This window comes from Dermochelys coriacea, chromosome 8 (assembly GCF_009764565.3).
Source record: "Dermochelys coriacea isolate rDerCor1 chromosome 8, rDerCor1.pri.v4, whole genome shotgun sequence".
NCBI lineage: Eukaryota > Metazoa > Chordata > Testudines > Dermochelyidae > Dermochelys > Dermochelys coriacea.
Window position 1 is genome coordinate 9,785,905 of NC_050075.1, and position 19,972 is coordinate 9,805,876.

Genomic DNA, 19,972 nt, shown 5'->3' on the forward strand with positions numbered 1-19,972 from the left:
AAGCTGTGCTAACTTGTCTGGTCAGTCTGGTGAAGGTCAAGATACGCTAAAACAAGCATAAGCGGGATGATGGTTCTTCAGGTCCCAATAGAAAACTCCTGTGGTGATTAGTTTTTAGTTCTTATGGGTAGTCATTTGGGTTGTGTGAAGCTTTGAGTAGAATGCAAATTTACAGCTAAAATTAGAGCTCGCATAGCCACTTCTAGTTCCTTCTTCCTTCCTTTGTATTCTGTCTAGACTTGAAGCTCTTTGGGGGAACGACATTGGGTCTGATTCTACTCTCACACTGGTATAAGTCAGGTGTATCTCAAAAGGAGTAATGCCAGTGTTTAATCTGGTAGGGGAGCAGGTTTGGGCTCTTTTATACCAGTCTGTAAAGCACTTAGTACCCTATTGATGCTATACAGATAATAAAGAACACTAGTTAGCTGAGATGGGTGGAGGAGACAGTTATTTTATATGTATATTATTTATATTTATTTATATTTCCTCCAATACAAAATAAGAATTACAAATATGATTCAATTTTGGTTATAAAGTCCTGTTTTGGGAAGCTATTTGTAAAGAGAAGAGAGTCACAGATGGATAGAGGTGGTTGTGTGGAGTGGGAAATAGGCAGGGGACCATCAAGAGTAGAGAGGAAGTTACTGGATACAAGGAAAGCAAAACTATTTGGCAGCAGGCGGAAGAGTCATTGACCGGGTGCAGTAGACTAGTATAGTCTGTAGGTAACACATGATGCTTAGGAGTGGGTATTTTTACTTTTCTTCTAAAAGAAAAGGAGTACTTGTGGCACCTTAGACACTAACAAATTTATTAGAGCATAAGCTTTCATGAGCTACAGCTCACTTCATCGGATGCATTACGAAAGCTTATGCTCAAATAAATTTGTTAGTCTCTAAGGTGCCACAAGTCCTCCTTTTCTTTTTGCGAATACAGACTAACACGGCTGCTACTCTGAAACCTGTCATACTTTTCTTCTGTGTCTGTGTGGAAGATAGTGAAGGTGTCCAATGCCTACATTTGTATTTATAGCAAAAGAGCAGCTAGTAGGAGGTGGGTCATTGAGGAGGGGTTTTGGGATCTCTGGCAGGTTTGGTTTCAATTGTTGTTGCTACTTGTTTAAAAATGGTAGACATAAGGCACGGCTACACTAGAGAGTTTACAGCCGTTATAAGCTCTCTGATGTAGCCTCTCTAAGCTGATGGGAGAGAGCTCTTCTGTCTGCTTAACTCATCCAGCCCCCATGAGTGCCCGTAATTTTGTCAGTGGGAGAAGCACCATGCACACTGGCACTTACGTTAGTGTAACTTCTGTGTCTCAGAGGGGTGGTTTATTCACACCCCTGAGCGATATAAATTATGCTGGCATAAGCTGCAGTGTAGACATAGCCTTAGTTTCAACCATCTTCCTTTTCTGAATGATTTTGAAATTGGACAAGGCATACGCAGTTCATCTCCACAGGATGGAGTGAAAAATGAGCACGAGATCTTTATTCAAAAATGCAAGACTAGAGGGAGCAGCAAGAAGACCTTTACGAAGCTGTCTTCAGGTGATAATGTTCTTGATGCAAGTGAGATGCCCACTAGCTTTGTCCAATCCCTTAGGGAAACAAGGGTTTGAGTGCTTATTTTGCCACTGACTTCCTGCCTGACCGTGGGCAAATCACTTGGTCTCTTGCCTCAGTTCCCCATCTGTAAAATGGGGAAAATAGCACTTCGCTACTTCACAGGGGTGTTACAAGGGGTTACAAGGATCAATATGTTAAAGATTGTGAGGTGCTTAGATACAACATAAAAGAGCCTTGGATGGCTCCAAAATAATCTGTATTGGGAAATGTTCTCTCTCCTGAATCTCTAGGAGCTTGCATCTCATGCGAAGGGATATAGTTTACACATTGCCAAGACTGGTCTGTCTGTCTTAAGATAAACATCAAGAGGTTCAGATTGTATGGCTCCTCTAGCCAAATGCTGGCTCACGGGAACGAACAGAGGCTAGTGTCTTACTAATAGAACCCAATCTCTGCCTTTGCTTTAAAGCTCTGTGGTGGAACAAATAGTTGAAGTAAGAGCCCTATCTATCCTCTTTCAAAGATGTATGCAGTCAAACTAGTTCAAACCCAAGTGGGCAGAGGCCTAGAAAAGTCCAATAGGAATAGACATGTTTGCATGATCGAAATAAAACGAACCCCAAACAGCTTCACCCCCATGTGACTTATTTAAATATCACCCTGCTCCCTTTTGAAAGTCCAGAATTATGTTAATACAGGAAACTGCATTAACGTAAATAAAGTGAAACCGATCATAAACAAAGATGAAACTGACTAGTCTGTTTCAATATCCAAGTTGATATTGTTATGGAAATGTCTTATAGAATTTAACTTAGTTTTATGTTGAAACCAATAGAATAGAAATTACTCTTCAACACTGATAGCAATGCACAGAGAATGATCTCCTTTTTCCTGATCTCCTTTTTTTTAACCATTCTACAGAACATAATGAACAGTTCTATTCCTCCCATAGAGCCTGTGATGTCTCTAGAGTAGATCATTCTTTGTCTCTTTCTCTTTGTATAGCTAGCCAAAGAAGTTCAGACAGCATGAATGATGAAGAGTAAGACAATGTCTCAGGTATATCTATTAAAAAAGAGTGAGGAATTTTTTTATACTGATTTCTCCCCCCCCACCTCTCCAAGCTCTACATCACTGTCCCAATGTTTCTTGCCTGCAGCCATGCTACTCAAAGCGAGTCTTTTTAAAATGTAGAGTTACCTTGACTTGTGTCTCTTAGGCTTGCTGAGTTCACTCCCATGCTCTCTAGTGTGTCTGAAATACTGCAGGCTTTAATTTCTTTTTCACTCACTGGGTACCCTGGGAATACCCGTATTCTCAAGTCCCAAGTTTTGTCTTTCTAGTTGGCCAGCTGTGGATTTCTAAAGGGATTTTGTGCAGTTTGACCATGATTTTCAGATTTCCTCAACTGGTGGAAGAAACAATTTCTTGGTACAGTTGGCACAAAGTGGTGCCAAATGTTTTCATTACAGAGGTTACAAGAGACAAACCGCAGAATGACACACACACTGAGCAAGTGCAACTGTGCTACTGAGTCAGGTAAATAAATGAAAACCTAGGATCCTGTCAGTGAGGAAAAGGGAAATGAGAGCAATCGAGACTAGAAAATATGTCACTGAAGGTGGTGTCGAGGGAGTGAATATTCCAGCATATTCCCAGAGTTTGAGCAATGTGCAGCACTTGATGAAATAGGCTGCAATAGATTTTAACAACCACTTTACAGGCTTAAAGTACAGGAAGTGGAGACATTTGTTGTCCAGATGATGCTAAATGTTGTGCAGAGCTGCAGTAGATCTTCTGAAGTGTAATAGGCAGTATTCATGGGTTTAAGCTCCATTTTCCAGGGCACATCTTTTTGTAACTATGCATCATTTAATTGCATGGGATTACCATAGTAGGGAAGACTCACTTCAAAAGGGCCAAGTGACCCTAGCATTAGTTCAGGGTTTTTTGTCTTCTGCATGGTAATTAGTGAAAAGGTTCATGAAGTTCTCCTTGTCACAGGGATCCAGATCCCCACAGGGGATGCAGTCTATCTCTGGACCCCAGTGGGGAAGAAGGGAAGGCCAGGGAGTCATGCATCTTTCTCTTTCCCCGGCTCCACAGGGAATACTTGGGTGTGAGTTACCCTGGGAGGAGCTAGACTCCCTTTGTGCCTTGGAATCCCACCTTCAGGAAGGTATTTCGGGGCAGTCCCGAGCAGCAGACTCCCTCAGAGCAGGTCTCCATGGAGCTGGTGGCCCTGAGATGGTGGACAGGCCCTGGGCCTCTGCGTTGGGTGACCTTTTGTCTCTGGTACATCCTCTCAGAACACATGGTCTGGCGTGGAATGCTCATTACAGAGAACGGATTGGGGGAAAATCCCCCCCCCTCGCCCCGCCATGCAACAATCTGAGGAAATCCTCACCTGGGGTTTCCTTCCTGCCTGCTTCTTGCTGTAACATGGTTTGAGTTTTTGTTCTTCCCTCCCTTTATGGGGTGTGTGCGTGTAAGCTGGCCCCAAGGAATTTGCAGGAACATGTGATTATTGTGGGTCCAGTTCTGTCCGTGGATGCTTTCATATATCCCCTTTTGGCTTCATTGGAAGCTGCCTGTGTGCCTCTGAGCAGAGCCTGCGGCCCAGTGTATTCTAGTTACATGGCTTGGTAGAACCCTGAAAATCTGGCTGTTCTGGCAGGCTGTTGTCATGCCAATTATGTGGATTTCCCAGATAAGAGAAGACTTCAAGTTGCAGCTGAAATTAATGTGTCTCCAGTGGCTTTTCATTGCTTGCGTCTAAGCTGCTGGCTCAGTAAAGAGTTACAGGGAACAAAGGGCAGCTGCTGACAAAGGCTCAAAGCCACTTCCCCCTAGTGGAGATGAAGTCAAGGTAGAGAATTAAAGTGCTGCCAGGTTTCTGAAGAAGCTTCTGGTGCTGTGAGCTTGATGAGAGTTTATTTGAACATAAATGGGCCCAGGAAGGGGCATTAGAGCAGTTCTGCTTTGCTAAGCCAGCACTAGTTCACTGTGGTGATGGAACAATTTTTGTAGTGGAAGTGCTGAAGGTGGAAACTGTGTATTTGGGTGGTTGTTGCTACTTCAAGCCAGCACCCCTGGTTCCAACACCTATTGTAGTGCAGATATTTAGAAGGAGACATAGCTCTGTCAGCCTCACGAGGGCTGGACCAGTGAGGTGCCATTAGCATGGGGCTCCCACAAAAATTGTGCCCCTCAGCCCGTGCTAAGTGCGTTGGCCTTAGGGTGTGTATGTTGCAGAGAGAAGAGCGAGGGACAGTAAAAGGGACTTGATTGGGTTCCTGTTTAAACAAAACCGCAGAACCAGGGAGGGAGGCAGTGCAGCATTATATCGGGTGTGTGCTCTGGAAATGCCTGTCCTGTATTTGTTGCACAGTGACCAGCTTGTGTAACCTTGGGTGGGCATGGAATCTCAAAGGGGCTGGGATTATCCTCCCCATTGAAACTCTTCTGAAAATACCTCATTTCTGGAGCAATCTGGACTTCACCTCCCCGCTCAAATAAATGTTGCTCTTCGTGTCTTTGTGAGCTCCAAGGATAGGTAAATCTTCTTTGGCAGGGATGCTGTGGCAGTGCCAGAGAAGAGGTGACTCCGTCGGATGCAGGGATATTACTCCAAAAATCTTCCATTCCATTTGGTGATGGAATGTTAATGCAGGACCCCTGAGAGACCCCCTACAGCAAGTCACTGGGCAGAGATCCTTAACAGAGCTGCTTAATTACCTGCATGCATCCAAGAAATTACCATCCTAATTGAGCAAGTAATTGTCAATAAGTATCATTAGGATAAACTAGTTCACTGGGAATGAGCTCATTAAGCTGATTTCACAATTAAATCCAGTTAGGTGCAGGATGCTGTGAGTGTGTGTGTGTGTGTGTGTGTGTGTGTGTGTGTGTATAGAATGAAAAATGTCCGAGAATCCAAGGCATGAGGGGAAATAGCTGGGGACTCTCCTGATTTTTAAAAACAATTACAAATAAATGTGGTCTGTAAAATGTAATTAAAAACCTCCCGTAAACTCTGCAGCATTTTGGAGCCTTCAGGGGTTGCACCCTTTTACCCAACACATCTCTGGCAACACTGGAAACAGTTGTTAAAAAACAACTTTGGCTTACAGGAAAGCTGTGGATGAGGCAGAGAGAGTTCTTCAGCATAGGGCTTGTCTACACTACCCGCTGGATCTGCGGGCAGCGATGGATCCAGCAGGGGTCGATTTATCACATCTCGTATAGATATGATAAATTGACCGCTGAACACTCTCCCTTCAACTCCGGTACTCCACCAGAACGAGAAGTACAAGCAGACTCGACGGGAGAGCGCCAGCTGTCAACTTCAGCTATTCACGTAGCTGAAGTTGCGTATCTTAGATCGACTCCGCACAGTAGTGTGGACAAGCCCAGTGTGTTAAGGAAGTCTGATTAAAATCTGTGTTCTCCTTGCTACAGGAGATATTGTTGATTTAGATCTGTCTCTAATGGAGTACCAAAGAAACCTCCTTAATATCCTTCTGCTGTGGCTGTTCAGTTTTAACGGGACCCAAACTGGGGTTCCCCCCAATCCCTTAGGAAGGATTAGAGGCCAGTATCGTCGGATGGGAGATGGGCAAGGAACGGAAACTCATAGCACCTTAAAAACTATAGTGTGGGTTTTGCAGTCACAGTCTGATGCGGTTTGTTGCACGCTCCGTCAGCCGTTTGCCAACAGACACATTTAGCCATTCTACACTATAAAGTTTGGGAAGGAATATTTTTGGGGAGTGGAGTTGATGCCTCTGCACCTTTTATTTCATGTCCACTTGTTTTTTCTCTCTCTCCTTTTCTCTGGCTGTTCCTCTGCTTGTTTCTCCACACGGAGATGTTACCGTGTGTCTGTCCGGTTCGTGGCAGGCTCACCCGTATGGAAGCATTTCACCTGCAGTGCTGCTGCATTTCACCTGGGGAAAGCATTTAAATGCGGGAGCTGGTCTTCATTCCCAGCTGCTAGTGCTGGTTGGACATCATTTGGAGAGCAGGGCAATAAGGGAAATTCTCTCTTAGACAAACCAGAGAAATCAAAGGAAGCTGAATGTAGCTTCCTCTGTCCCATGTGCCGTTCGCAGCTGCTTATCTAACAGCACAATGTTTTCATCTGCCTTCCATGAGGATCCATGTGCTTCTGTGTCTCAAACTATGTAAAAAGAAAAGGAGTACTTGTGGCACCTTAGAGACTAACAAATTTATTAGAGCATAAGCTTTCGTGAGCTACAGCTCACTTCATTGGATGCATTTGGTGGAAAAAACAGAGGGGAGATTGATATACACACACACACAGAGAACATGAAACAATGGGTTTATCATACACGCTGTAAGGAGAGTGATCACTTAAGATAGGTTTCAGAGTAGCAGCCGTGTTAGTCTGTATTCGCAAAAAGAAAAGGAGTACCCGTGGCACCTTAGAGACTAACAAATTTATTAGAGCATAAGCTTTCGTGAGCTACAGCTCACTTCATCGGATGCATCCGATGAAGTGAGCTGTAGCTCATGAAAGCTTATGCTCTAATAAATTTGTTAGTCTCTAAGGTGCCACGGGTACTCCTTTTCTTTTCACTTAAGATAAGCCATCACCAGCAGCGGGGGGGGGAAAGGAGGAAAACCTTTCATGGTGACAAGCAAGGTAGGCTAATTCCAGCAGTTAACAAGAATATCAGAGGAACTGTGGGGGGTGGGGTGGGGGGGAGAAATACCATGGGGAAATAGTTTTACTTTGTGTAATGACTCATCCATTCCCAGTCTCTATTCAAGCCTAAATTAATTGTATCCAGTTTGCAAATTAATTCCAATTCAGCAGTCTCTCTTTGGAGTCTGTTTTTGAAGCTTTTTTGTTGAAGGATAGCCACTCTTAGGTCTGTAATCGAGTGACCAGAGAGATTGAAGTGTTCTCCAACTGGTTTTTGAATGTTATAATTCTTGACGTCTGATTTGTGTCCATTCATTCTTTTACGTAGAGACTGTCCAGTTTGGCCAATGTACATGGCAGAGGGGCATTGCTGGCACATGATGGCATATATCACATTGGTAGATGCGCAGGTGAACGAGCCTCTGATAGTGTGGCTGATGTGATTACCCAGAAGTCACCTATTACAGGACAGGCCCAACAAAGAAAATAACAGAACGCTACTAGCCATCACCTTCAGCCCCCAACTAAAACCTCTCCAACGCATCATCAAGGATCTACAACCTATCCTGAAGGACGACCCATCACTCTCACAGATTTTGGGAGACAGGCCAGTCCTTGCTTACAGACAGCTCCCCAATCTGAAGCAAATACTCCCCAGCAACCACACACCACACAACAGAACCACTAACCCAGGAACCTATCCTTGCAACAAAGTCCGTTGCCAACTCTGTCCACATATCTATTCAGGGGATACCATCATAGGGCCTAATCACATCAGCCACACTATCAGAGGCTCGTTCACCTGCGCATCTACCAATGTGATATATGCCATCATGTGCCAGCAATGCCCCTCTGCCATGTACATTGGCCAAACTGGACAGTCTCTACGTAAAAGAATGAATGGACACAAATCAGACGTCAAGAATTATAACATTCAAAAACCAGTTGGAGAACACTTCAATCTCTCTGGTCACTCGATTACAGACCTAAGAGTGGCTATCCTTCAACAAAAAAGCTTCAAAAACAGACTCCAGGGAGAGACTGCTGAATTGGAATTAATTTGCAAACTGGATACAATTAACTTAGGCTTGAATAGAGACTGGGAATGGATGAGTCATTACACAAAGTAAAACTATTTCCCCATGGTATTTCTCCCTCCCACCCCACCCCCCACAGTTCCTCTGATATTCTTTTTAACTGCTGGAATTAGCCTACCTTGCTTGTCACCATGAAAGGTTTTCCTCCTTCCCCCCCTCCCCCCGCTGCTGGTGATGGCTTATCTTAAGTGATCACTCTCCTTACAGTGTGTATGATAAACCCATTGTTTCATGTTCTCTGTGTGTGTGTATATAAATCTCTCCTCTGTTTTTTCCACCAAATGCATCCAATGAAGTGAGCTGTAGCTCACGAAAGCTTATGCTCTAATAAATTTGTTAGTCTCTAAGGTGCTACAAGTACTCCTTTTCTTTTTGCGAATACAGACTAACACGGCTGCTACTCTGAAACCTGTCAAACTATGTAGAAAAATTTCCAGGAAGAGGCTTCAGGGAAACTGCAGCACTTCAGGATGTCTGTTCGGGAAGCAGCCTTCAGTCCTCTGCTGATGTGCAGAGTACCTTTTGTTAATGAGGATGTGTGGTTTGTCAGGGGAGGGTTACAATGCCAGATCTACATATTTGACTCAGGCCTGCCCCCTCAACGTATCCTGAATGGGCTGTCTAGGTCTACCTAGTTGTTTGCTTCTATCATATTTATCTGGCCCTCATTACTGTTGCATCTGAGTTACTCCCAATATTTAATGTATTTAGGCTCTCAATACCCTTGTGTGACAGGATAGTGCTACTATCCCCGTATGACTGAGGATAAACTCAGTCTTTGTGCCTAATTGACTTTCCTAAGATCACACAGGAGGTCTGTGGCAGAACATGGAATGGAACCCAGGTCTCCCGCAGCCAATGCTAGTGCCCTAATCACTGGGCCATACTTCCTTTCAACTGCAGCAATCAATATAAATGTGTTCATACCTTCTGACATTCAGAAACTGTTCCCAAACCAGTTGTGACCTCAGCCAAACATTTAAAAAAATACAATCCCATGCAAATAATGTTCAGCAAAACAAGAATCTGAGAACCAGCTACAGCAGCTGCTGAGATCTGGATATTGCAGCTTATAACCATGTATCAGATTCCAGATATAAATCATCCCAATAGAGAATTTCGGTAGTAAATGTAGCACAGGTTTTGATGCAACTTTCAAAGGAAGACTCAGGTTTTTAGCCAGGAAGCTGATGTAGCTGAGAAGCCAGATGATTAGCATTTGCTGTCTAAATTGCATGCAGCAACTTGAATTCAAGCATTAAGAGCCAAATTCTGATGCAGTTGAAATAGATGGCAAAAACTTGCATGGGTTATAGTGGAATTGAGATTTAGCCAGGGTATGTGATTAGGCAGGGCATTTCCTCCTGTTATTTCTACAGGAAACATACACAGTGCTAACGGATATCCTTAGCTGGGTTTTCATGTTCTCTGGTAAAAACAAGACTGGTAGAGAAGCATGCAGCTGAGAAAAGAGAGTGCAACAACCCAATTATCTGTTGATTCACTATATTTTTCTCTCTCTCTCTTTAAGCATTAGGTAATGATGCCTCTTTTCCATGCAGCAGGCCAAATGCTTATGTCCTGGGGAATTGTTCCACTACTCAGAGTGAAGTACCGTTTACCCCTTACATGCCCAGTGCTATAATAGGAGGGGTTCCGGGAAGTTTGTGTGGCTTTGTTGTGCATTTGTAACCCAGAACAGTACAGCTTTATTATGGATGGCCTCTTTCATGCAGATTTTATCCCAAAACACACAAGGAAATCCTCTCACTCAGCTTGCTAAGGACAGCACATTCGGAAGCTGTGATGTATTGCTACAGACGGAGTAACCTCAGCTTGTAGTGAACCTGGGGGGATCTCGTTCCTTGGGATGGTTATGTAAGCTGCGTGCACACCCCCACATTGAACTAAGGAGGCAGTTTTAGTAGAATAATGAGAAAGTAGAAAGTTGTTCATAGCTAGATGTTAAGATAACACTGCTCTCTCCTTTTTAATTGAATCAACCAGACAGACTAATCTGTTCCTGGGATCGAAGTGTTTGGATGAAACAGCCCTATGGGTTAATTGATTTCTTTGTTTTATTGTTGCCTGTTGGGGTTGTAGCTGTCTGTGAAAGTTACTGCTTGGTAATATTAACATGTAATCCAATTGGATTCGATTTTTTTTCTTGGAATGGATCAGTGGCTTAGAATGTACCTAAGGGCAGGTTGCTGGTTTAGTGCTATTCTGCTGAGATGTATGGGGGAGGGGGAGGCTTGGGAAAAAAACATTTTTGCTTCTTACCAACAGTGAGCTGCAGTAAGGTAAGCTTTTTTTAACAGGCATCTGTTTCCCCGATCAGAAATAATTTAGAAGTTGGTGACATGTTTTGAAACCCCATCAATGTGTGGCTGGCTTTCCCATTAAGAACGAGTTCTCGGCACTAGCCAGAGTTATGAAAACATGGACTCAAAAAACTGATCGCAGTGCATTGGCAAAAGACGAGAAAAGAAACGTAACGAGCTGATGTGATGGCTGCAGTGTCCACCCTAACTTCATCTCTGACTTCCTGTCCAGGAACTCTGAAGGCATTTTCTCTCACAGATGAACAGTGCTAAATGCCGTAGGCTGAGTTCTCGTCCTGGGTTTATCCCGGCCTCCATTTTTGCACTCACAGTTCTGGGTGGGTGCGATTTCCAGTGCCTGGACACTTAAGTACCTCATTTGTGGGTGCAGTCGAGTATTTCAGCATCTAAATCCTATAAGTGGCATCTGCAGTTTTGTGGGTGCAAAGATATGGCCATTGTTTGAGTATTAGGGCTGCCCCCCAAGAGAATAGTTCTGTACCTAAAAACCTTTTAAACTGAAAACTGGCTGTGGAGCACATTAATAGCTCCTTGCTGGTACAGAGCACCCACCTGCAAATAAAAGGATTTTTTTTTTTTTGGTTGGAAACAGTTTCCAGGTGGTTGGGGTCCTAAGTATAATGGAATGTTTGTGAGTGGGGTGTGAGATCCATCCCAAGCCTGCAAGTAATATAATGCTCTCCAGAACGAAGGCTTCACGATGGACCTACTGTTAACCAATTGAGGATTTTAGATGGATTGGCTGTAGTAGGTCCATTGTGCTGTCGCTCTCCTCTGCCTGCCTGTGCAACTTCTTCAGTGGGGAAGAAGTGAGGAAGGGAGCTTCACTGTTGGGTGCCCCAAGATGTTGCTGCTTTTGCCGGATACCACATGGCGGAGGGAACCCTCTGTCCATAGATGCTCCTAAATCTTTAGCACCTCTTGTGCCGCCGCTGACACCCTCCGTCCCTAAAAAGCCAAGAAACCCATACTTGTTTTGAAGGGGAGTAATATCTGGTGAATTTATGCCAGGAATCAAACCGGTGCCTCTGGTGCTAACTCTGGTTTCTCTCTCTCTCCCTCTCCCTCTCCCCCTCCCCTTCCCCTTCCCCACTCCCTCTCAGGTTTTGTTGCCAGCTGCCAGCTTATTGCAATTAATGGATGTTAGACAAAACTGCTGTGATTTTCTCCAGTCCCAGCTGCACCCCACAAATTGCCTTGGAATTCGAGCCTTTGCAGATGTGCATACCTGCACTGAACTTCTGCAGCAGGCAAATGCATATGCAGGTGAGCAAAACATCCTGGCTCATCCCAGGCACTTAGAGTTTGGGCCCAAGTATAAAGGATACTTGGGGCTGGAGCCATTAGCAACTCGTACTTTTAATGTTTCCAAAGAACATGCAGTGGGCTTCTTTATTGGACTTTGCAGGGCTCTGATGTGTGGTGATCCTGCAAAAGACGGAGGCCCTTCAGAATAATGGAAGCTTTGGAGGTGAAATGAAGGATTTTAGTTTAATTTGTTATGGAAAATGCAGGCGGGTATCGGGTGAATTATTTCCTTTATGTGTTCCTAAATCTGTAATAGAAATATAGTTTGGTGGTTCTTCTGGAAAAAACACTCTCTAGAACAGAGGCTGAATATCTTGTCTGTTTCTTATCAAGTTTGTTTCTCTCCTGCTCCTCTTCTGTGAGCGCAGCCTTTCAAAGCATGTTGTAGTGGGGCTCCTCTGACTGACCCTTTGGGGATTTATGTTACTATGACCGACGAGGGGGAAGTTGCTCTCATAGTTTTCTCAAATATTTATCCATAAGCTAACTGAAAAGCATGTCTAATCATCTTAGATGTCCAGTATCTTGTCTTTCTATCTCTCTGTACCGCACCTCATACACTGCAGTATAATAAAGAGAACACAATCCTTAGTTCAGTCTCTCTTAATACATTTGATCTATATTCTGCAGATACCATTTTATGCTTAAGATGAGAATTTGCCGGGGGCACAAGGAGAGGTTGTTTTGTTTTTGTTTTATACTTGGAAACAACCTTAAGTAGTAACCATTCATTGATCACAATGGGTACTTGTGAATTTACTTTATTTATTTCTTGATACTACTTGCAACAGTTCTCTTACAGACCGCATGAGCTCAAATTTGTCTAGTCGTATTGGGCATCATGTTATGTACCAAGAACTCTTTTTAATCTAAATGAGCCAAGAGAAGGCTAAGTATCTGGACAGCTAAAAGCCAAACCTTAATGCAAGCTGCTCAGTCACTGAGAACATTTTCTACTTAAAGTCAGTCTAGTACAAAGCTGCTATTCTAGTTTGCAGCTGCACCATAGGGCACACAGTCACTCTCAAAGCCTCCCTGACTTCGGCGAGTTCCGATATACCAAGCGGTACCAGAAGTTAATGTCCATGCTCTGGGTAACGCCTGAGAGCATTAATCTCCAAGACTTGTAGTAGAGCTTGGACAGAGAGGTTGCCACTATTTGCAACCATGCCAACTGCTACAGACGTATTGTTCAGAGTGTGCCAGGCTTTGTCTGTCCCAAACAGACTGTCCTTCTGCTCCACCTCAGCTAAATTCAACTTATATGGTCCCAGTACACACCAGACGCTCTTTTGGTGGCCTTTGGATGAGGAATACTAGCTGCGTTGCGCTATCAAGGCCCTTTGGCTAGTTATTCAGCCGTGTCAGCCATGTTGATGGAGCTGTCTGAATTCCTCTTGTTTGGCAGCTGGTATCCAACCACAACAAACCTGCACTACTTTGATGTGCATTCTAGGAGCACCTGTCTAGGCAAACAGGTTTAGGGACAAATCCCGAGCTGGTGTACATTGTCATTGTACCATTGACTTCGAAGGAACTATGACAACTGACACCCGTCGAGGAAATGCCTCTTCAATTTAATGGCTGACTTAATTGGATAATAACCTATTGCATAATACCGATTCCTCAATGGCGTCTCTTTATACTTTCTGCTTGCTTTTCTGCCTGCATCGTCCAGGAGATGGGCACCAGCTAATAGATACAGGAACCAAAGGCAGAAACCCAAGTGGACCCGAGCGAGACTTCTCCATGCTCTTAATTCCTCCACGCCCTCCTTTCTCCAGCAGATTTGCTTTTGAGCTTTTGCCTGCTGTGCTGTGCTTTGTGTAGGCAAAGCAGGGCTAGTCTCCAAGTCCTTCCCCGATCAGGCTCTGCGTTCACGCTTCCTCTCCTCTGCGACGTTTTGCCTGGCGTTTATGGGTTTTAATCATATGGTGAGTAGGCTCTTTCGCAACAAAAAAATCGGGTGGCCACCAAATTCTCCGGCGTTCTCCCTCAAAACCTTTTAGCCTCCCTTGTTGCATTATTCCCTGGAGAAAAACATACTCTGAAAGGGATGGTTCATTGTGTAAGGGTTTGCTTGTAATACCTCATTATCCTTGCTTCCAGGACCCTGGTTAATCTTTAACCTAACAAGCAGTGCATTCTGTATGTATTTATTTGGTTGTTTGGCAGTTGCTTTTGTTGCTTTATTGGCCTTCCTGAGTCCCTGTTAATACAATAGCATATATAGCGTTGATGAAACTCCATTAATAAAAATGCCATTAAAATTCTTTGAGGAGTTTATGTAACAGCATTAAGCCAAGCCAGAAATCTGAGGGAGACTCCAAGGATTTCATGAGCTCAGTTACTCGAAAATGCCTCGTTTAAAAAGCTTAATTTTAAACAATGGGTAATTTAGGCAGGTGAAGTAGTTTTCTTTATATGAGAGGGCAGATGCTGTTAAATGTGTAAAATCAGAACATATTTTAAATGCTTGTAACAAATAGCAAGGAATGAAATATTCTTTGTCTACTGTCCAATCCCTGTACTGTCTTGGCTGAAACGTAGATTGCATTATCCGGAACACATGCATTGTGCTGGATGGAGTCTTGTACTGTCCGCTGGCATAGGCACAACATATCAGGGTCCAATTCTCATTTACACTAAAGCCATTCATGTGACGGTACTCTAAAGCGGGTGCTGATTGTAATGTACATCCGCCCTTATGCAGTCAGAGTGTTCTGTAAAGTGTCAGTGAGAATCGGGCCTGTTAATATCTGAGTTCAGCCAGAGAATTTGCCACGTTAGCTGGAGTAATAGTCCTCTGTGATGGCCGTTTCCTAGAAGACAGCAAGGGCGGAGCGAGCGGAAAGGGAGGAAATGTAAGGGAAGGCATTGCCACCTGTTTGTTGTCATTTAACCCACACGGCACCGTGAGTGCAGTACAGAACAGAACGCAAGATGTGGCCCTCGCCCCAGTGAGCTCACCTCGGTGCTCATGGCTGGATTTCTCAGTGCTGAAAGGATTAGGCCTTGAAAGTTGCTGCTCCAAAGAGAATCCCCAAGCTTAAAGATTCATGTTGTCATATTTCAGCTAAAAGATAAATGGGGCTGTACAAGCGATAGGTGAGACTGTAAGTGCCTAGGGGCAGCGGCTGTCTTAATTCTGTCCTTTAAAATACCACATGCATGATGGGATATATACAGATCCTATTGATTTACATAATAACATAAAGCACCAACTCTCCTGCGAAACATTTATAATAATGGATTGGGCTGTATAAAAGAGAGCCAGCTTGCAGTAGTACGGATATTTGTCCAGCAATAAAAGTGTCTGTAAACAGATCTCAGCCTTTTTAGACAACAAATGTCTAATTCTTTCATTCTCTGGACCTGTGCCCTTCGTTAAGCTTCAATATGTAATGGAAAGCATTGTCAGATCTGAAGAGCTCTTTCAGAACTGTGTTGCTGCCAGGGAGATTGCTTCCTGTCTGATTATTTGTGACACACAAATATTTTAGTAATTTTTATACAGTGTCCCTCAAAGTCAGAATGGAGGGGGTTGGGGATGGTGGAAAGGGACTTAGGCCAGGGTGGATCCTATGAGTTTAGAGGAAAGGGTGGGGTAGGTAGATGGATAGGTAGTTGGTGGGGTCCATAGTCAGAATTTTGAGGATGGGGAAGACTAGGTTTATACTTAGTGATGACGGAGCCTGAGGACAGTAAAAGGTTTTGTAGGCGGAAGCGAGCAATGGGGGTGAGGGCAGGGACAGGGGAGGTCAGTGGTCAGAGGTGGTGGAGGTAGAGACCAGCTGACAGACTGGAGTTACTGTTAGGAGTGATTTTGACCCTGGGCATTTGGCTTGTTGGAACAGGAGAGGAAGATGCAAGTATTAGGTGTCAGCCGAGGGAGGGGGGGTAGGGATTAGTGAAACGGGGGGGGGGGGTGGGTGGCACAAGAGAGGGGTCAGGGTGGAGTGTGGCTGACAGCTGTTGAGATGCCTGGGATGTTGATGGGTTGGAGGTTATGGAAGGCCTAAGAGTGGAGACGGGAGGCTGATGACTCTCCATGTTCTATTTAATCACCCCAAGCTGCCTGACATTTCAGCAGGATACTGTGCAATTCTTCACTTCCCATGTAGCTGTCAGACAGCTGCTGGGTTATACACACCAATGCTGACAGTCCCAGTCTTGTTGAAATGATTCAAATCGGAGTCAGGGTTTTTTGGTTTAATAACTGGCAACGTTCAGAGCCTCCGTTCATCATCTCTGAAAGCCAGCAACACAGCATTCCTTAGAACAGTGCTGGCCTTATTGACTCAGTCTCACCTACTGACTCGCCAGCACCACTTCCTGCCTCACCGTGTGGTTTTCTTTTGGGGGTGTCTCATCCAAGTACAGAACAAATCTAATGCTGCTTAGCTTGCGAGAGCAGACAAGGGTCACATCCAGAGGTGGCATGGTTGCAGGTTATCTGTTGGTCGGGAAATGAGCTCTTCTTTCTGAATTGCCATTGGTAATTATACTTGCCATTGAAGAAAAATACTTAGCAACATTACAGAGTTTTATTTGTGCCATTTTATGATTTATTGCAATTAGTGAATGAGTCTCTGGGGCAGCATTTCAAATAACATCAGGTTGCTTTAACCTGCTCTGAGAATATTTTCTAGTCTATTCAGCATTTTGATTCCAGTGTAATCGTATTTGTCTTGGGCTATTGCTGTAATAGTAACAATTCTCTGAATACTGTAGTCCTTCTGTTGATTGAAAGCATGGATTTCATTATAATTTTCCTTTCCAACCTTTGATTTTTTGAACAGAGCAGCACTTTCCCGAGGTGATGCTAGGGGAAGAATTTCTTAGCCTTAGTCTGGACCAGGTTTGCAGTTTAATTTCAAGTGACAAGCTCACTGTGTCTTCAGAAGAAAAGGTACAGTAAGTTATGTAGTAATAGAGAATCTGTTCGGGAATGTTTTGAGTTTTTAGCCATTTTATTGGTAACTGGTCTCATGTTATGCTGTCCACAAGCCCTTTTTCCAATAGTGCACCATGTCTCAAAAGGAGAGAAAATTTATAACTAATAAAAATTCTAGAACTCCATCAACATGTTCTATCACAATTTTCTCTACATAAAGTCTTGACTATAAAAAGTGTTTTATCCAACTCCTTCCAGGGTAAGAAGGAAATTGCATTTCTCTTTGGAAAACAGGAATCTCTCTCTGTCTCTCTCTCTCAGATGTAAAGCTCCTCTTCCAAAGCATCATGAGATATCCGCCCTTAGGCCTTTCACTAGTCCTGGATGGGAGGTTGCATGTTCTGTAATTCAGAACTGGGTAATTCAGGGAGGAGAGGTCCACTATTAGGAGGAAATGAGGAAATGCTTTTTTCTGGCAGGGTTTTGTTTTGTTTTAAAAGAAAAATAATGGTGGCTGGTGCCATTTGGAAGTTTGGCATGTCAGGCACCGTACCCTATTGGTAAGGCCCTACCAAATTCACTGTCCATTTTGGTCAATTTCATGGTCATAGGATTTTAAAAAATCTTAAATTTCATGATTTCAGCTATTTAAATCTGAAATTTCACGGTGTTGTAATTGTAGGGGTCCTGACCCAAAAAGGAGTTGTGTGGTGGTGGTGCGGGGGGGTCCACAAGGTTATTGTAGGGGGATTTGCAGTACTGCTACCCTTACTTCTGCACTGTTGCTGGCGGGGTGCTGCCTTCAGAGCTGGGCGCCCGGCCACCAGCCACTGCTCTCTGCCGCCCAGCTTTGAAGGCAGCGCAGAAATAAGGGCAGCAATACTGCAAACCCCTAAAATAACCTTGCCAACCCCCAGCATCTTCCTTTTGGATCAGGATCCCCAATTTGAGAAATGCTGGTCTCCCCGTGAAATCTGTATAGTATGAGGTAAAGGCACATAAAAGACCAGATTTCACGGTCTGGGACGTGTTTTTCATGGCTGTGAATTTGGTAGGGCCCTACTTATTGGTCAATGCAGATGAAATAGCTGGAGGGAAAGATGGCCCAGTGGTTAGGGAACTAGCCTGGGATTTGGGAGAGGTGGATTCAATTACTCCCTCCACCTCAAGTTTTCCTGTGTCACTTTGAGCAAGTCACGTAGCCTGTGTGCCTCAGTTCCACATATGTATAATTACAATGGGGAGAATAGCACTGCCCTGCCTCACAGGGGGGTTGTGGGGATGAAGACATCACACAGATTGTGAGGTGCTCAGATTTTAGGAATATAGGGGCCAGATAAGCACCTAAAATGATAGATAGATTGATTGATTGTCACCGGAACATGATATTGTAGTTTATTACACTGACATGACCAGCTCACTCTAAGGTTGCCAACTTTTTAATGGCACAAAACCGAACATCCTAGCTCCGACTCTTCCCCGAGGCCCTGCCCCCACTCACTACATTCCCCCTTCCTTGGTGGCTCACTTTCCCCTACCCTCACCCACTTTCACTGGGCTGGGGCAAGGGCTTGGGGTGCGTGAAGGGGTGCGGGCTCTGGGGTGGGGCCAGGGATGAGGGGTTTGGGCTTCAGGCTGGGAGATGGGGCTGAGGGATTTGGAGTGTGGGAGGGGGCTGCGGGTTGAGGCACAAGGGGTGAGGGCTCTGGGGTGGGGCCATGGATGAGGGGTTCAGGGTGTAGGAGGGGGCTATGGGCTGGGTTAGGATGCTGGGGGGGTGAGGGCTCTTGGCTGGGGGGGTGAGGGCTAGGATGAGGGCTTTGGGTTTGGGGGGGGTCTCAGGGCTGGGGCAGGGGTTGGGGCGCGGGCTTACCTCGGGCGGCTCCTGGTCAGCGGGGCTAAGGCAGGCTCCCTGCCTGTCCTGACACTGTGTTGTGCATGCCCCAGAAGCAGCCAGCAGATCTGACACTAGTGGGGGGGGATGGGGGCAGGAGGCTCTGCATGCTGCTCTCGCCTGCTGCAGACACTGTGCCCCCAGCTCCCATTGGCCACTTCCAGGGTACAGCGCAGTGCCAGGACAGGTAGGGACCTGCCTTAGTACCACAGCACTGCCGACCGGACCTTTAATGGGACTGGAGCCACCAGAGTCCCTTTTCGACCCGGTGTTCCGGTTGAAAACCAGACACCTGGTCATCCTAGCTCACTCACATGCAAAATCTGAGCTATAGATGCATAATGAATTTGTCATCAGGAAACTACAAGGGAAAAGCAAACTCTCATTCTGTACGTATGATTTTGCCACAAATTTGCTCTGCTTGTGTAGAGCAGCTTGCACAGGGTTTTACTAGCTCTTTGCACTGCTGTGTTGACACATCTGTTATGTTAATAAATAGCCTTTACTGTCCATGTTCCCACAATATGGAAAGCCAAGCTTTCACTCTTCTCTTCTGGACTTCATACAGTTGAAAACATAATTTTGTTGGTAGGTTTTGAAGTTAAGCGTGCAAGACTGTAAAAGAAAATGTAAGCTGAAGCTGCACATTCAGAACAACAGAAATTAATAACAGGCTAGAGATGCGAAAAGAATGGGATTAATGTAGACAAGCAGGAAACGTTCTGGCATCCAAAGAAAATTCCAAAAATTCAGGTCATATTGATAGAATAATCCAATAGCTCATGTAAATGTTGGTATTATAGGCAGTAAAATTTCTCTGACCTTGCATATTCATCTCTTCCGATGTTCTCATTGTGTGGCACAGTGTTTCTCAAACTTTTGTACTGGTGACCCCTTTCACATAGCAAGCCTCTGAGTGCGATTCCCCCCTTATAAATTAAAAACACTTTTTAATATATATAATACCATTAGAAATGCTGGAGGCAAAGTGGGGTTTGGAGTGGACCCCCTATGTAATAACCTCGCAACCCTCTGAGGGGTCCTGACTCCCAGTTTGAGAACCCCTGGTGTAGCTGATTATTTTAAAAATTAATTTGATGGAGTAAGTAGACAAATGTTTAAAATGGCATAGGGCTAAATTGTCATAACCAGATTTTGAGAAGTGCTCATTTTAAAGTAGGTTAAACTCT

General features: G+C 44.5%; 1 protein-coding gene across 5 annotated transcripts in view; it reads left to right on the forward strand.

The window, feature by feature from the left end:
* The window catches only part of KLHL3 (kelch like family member 3), a 72,812-nt gene that overhangs the window by 22,322 nt on the left and 30,518 nt on the right, over nt 1–19,972 (forward strand). For all 5 annotated transcript variants that reach the window (XM_038414876.2, XM_043490540.1, XM_038414877.2 and 2 more), the window contains 2 exons: nt 11,787–11,949; nt 16,794–16,903. In XM_038414876.2, coding sequence (XP_038270804.1) covers nt 11,787–11,949; nt 16,794–16,903 — 273 coding nt within the window. The remainder of the gene's footprint in view (nt 1–11,786; nt 11,950–16,793; nt 16,904–19,972) is intronic.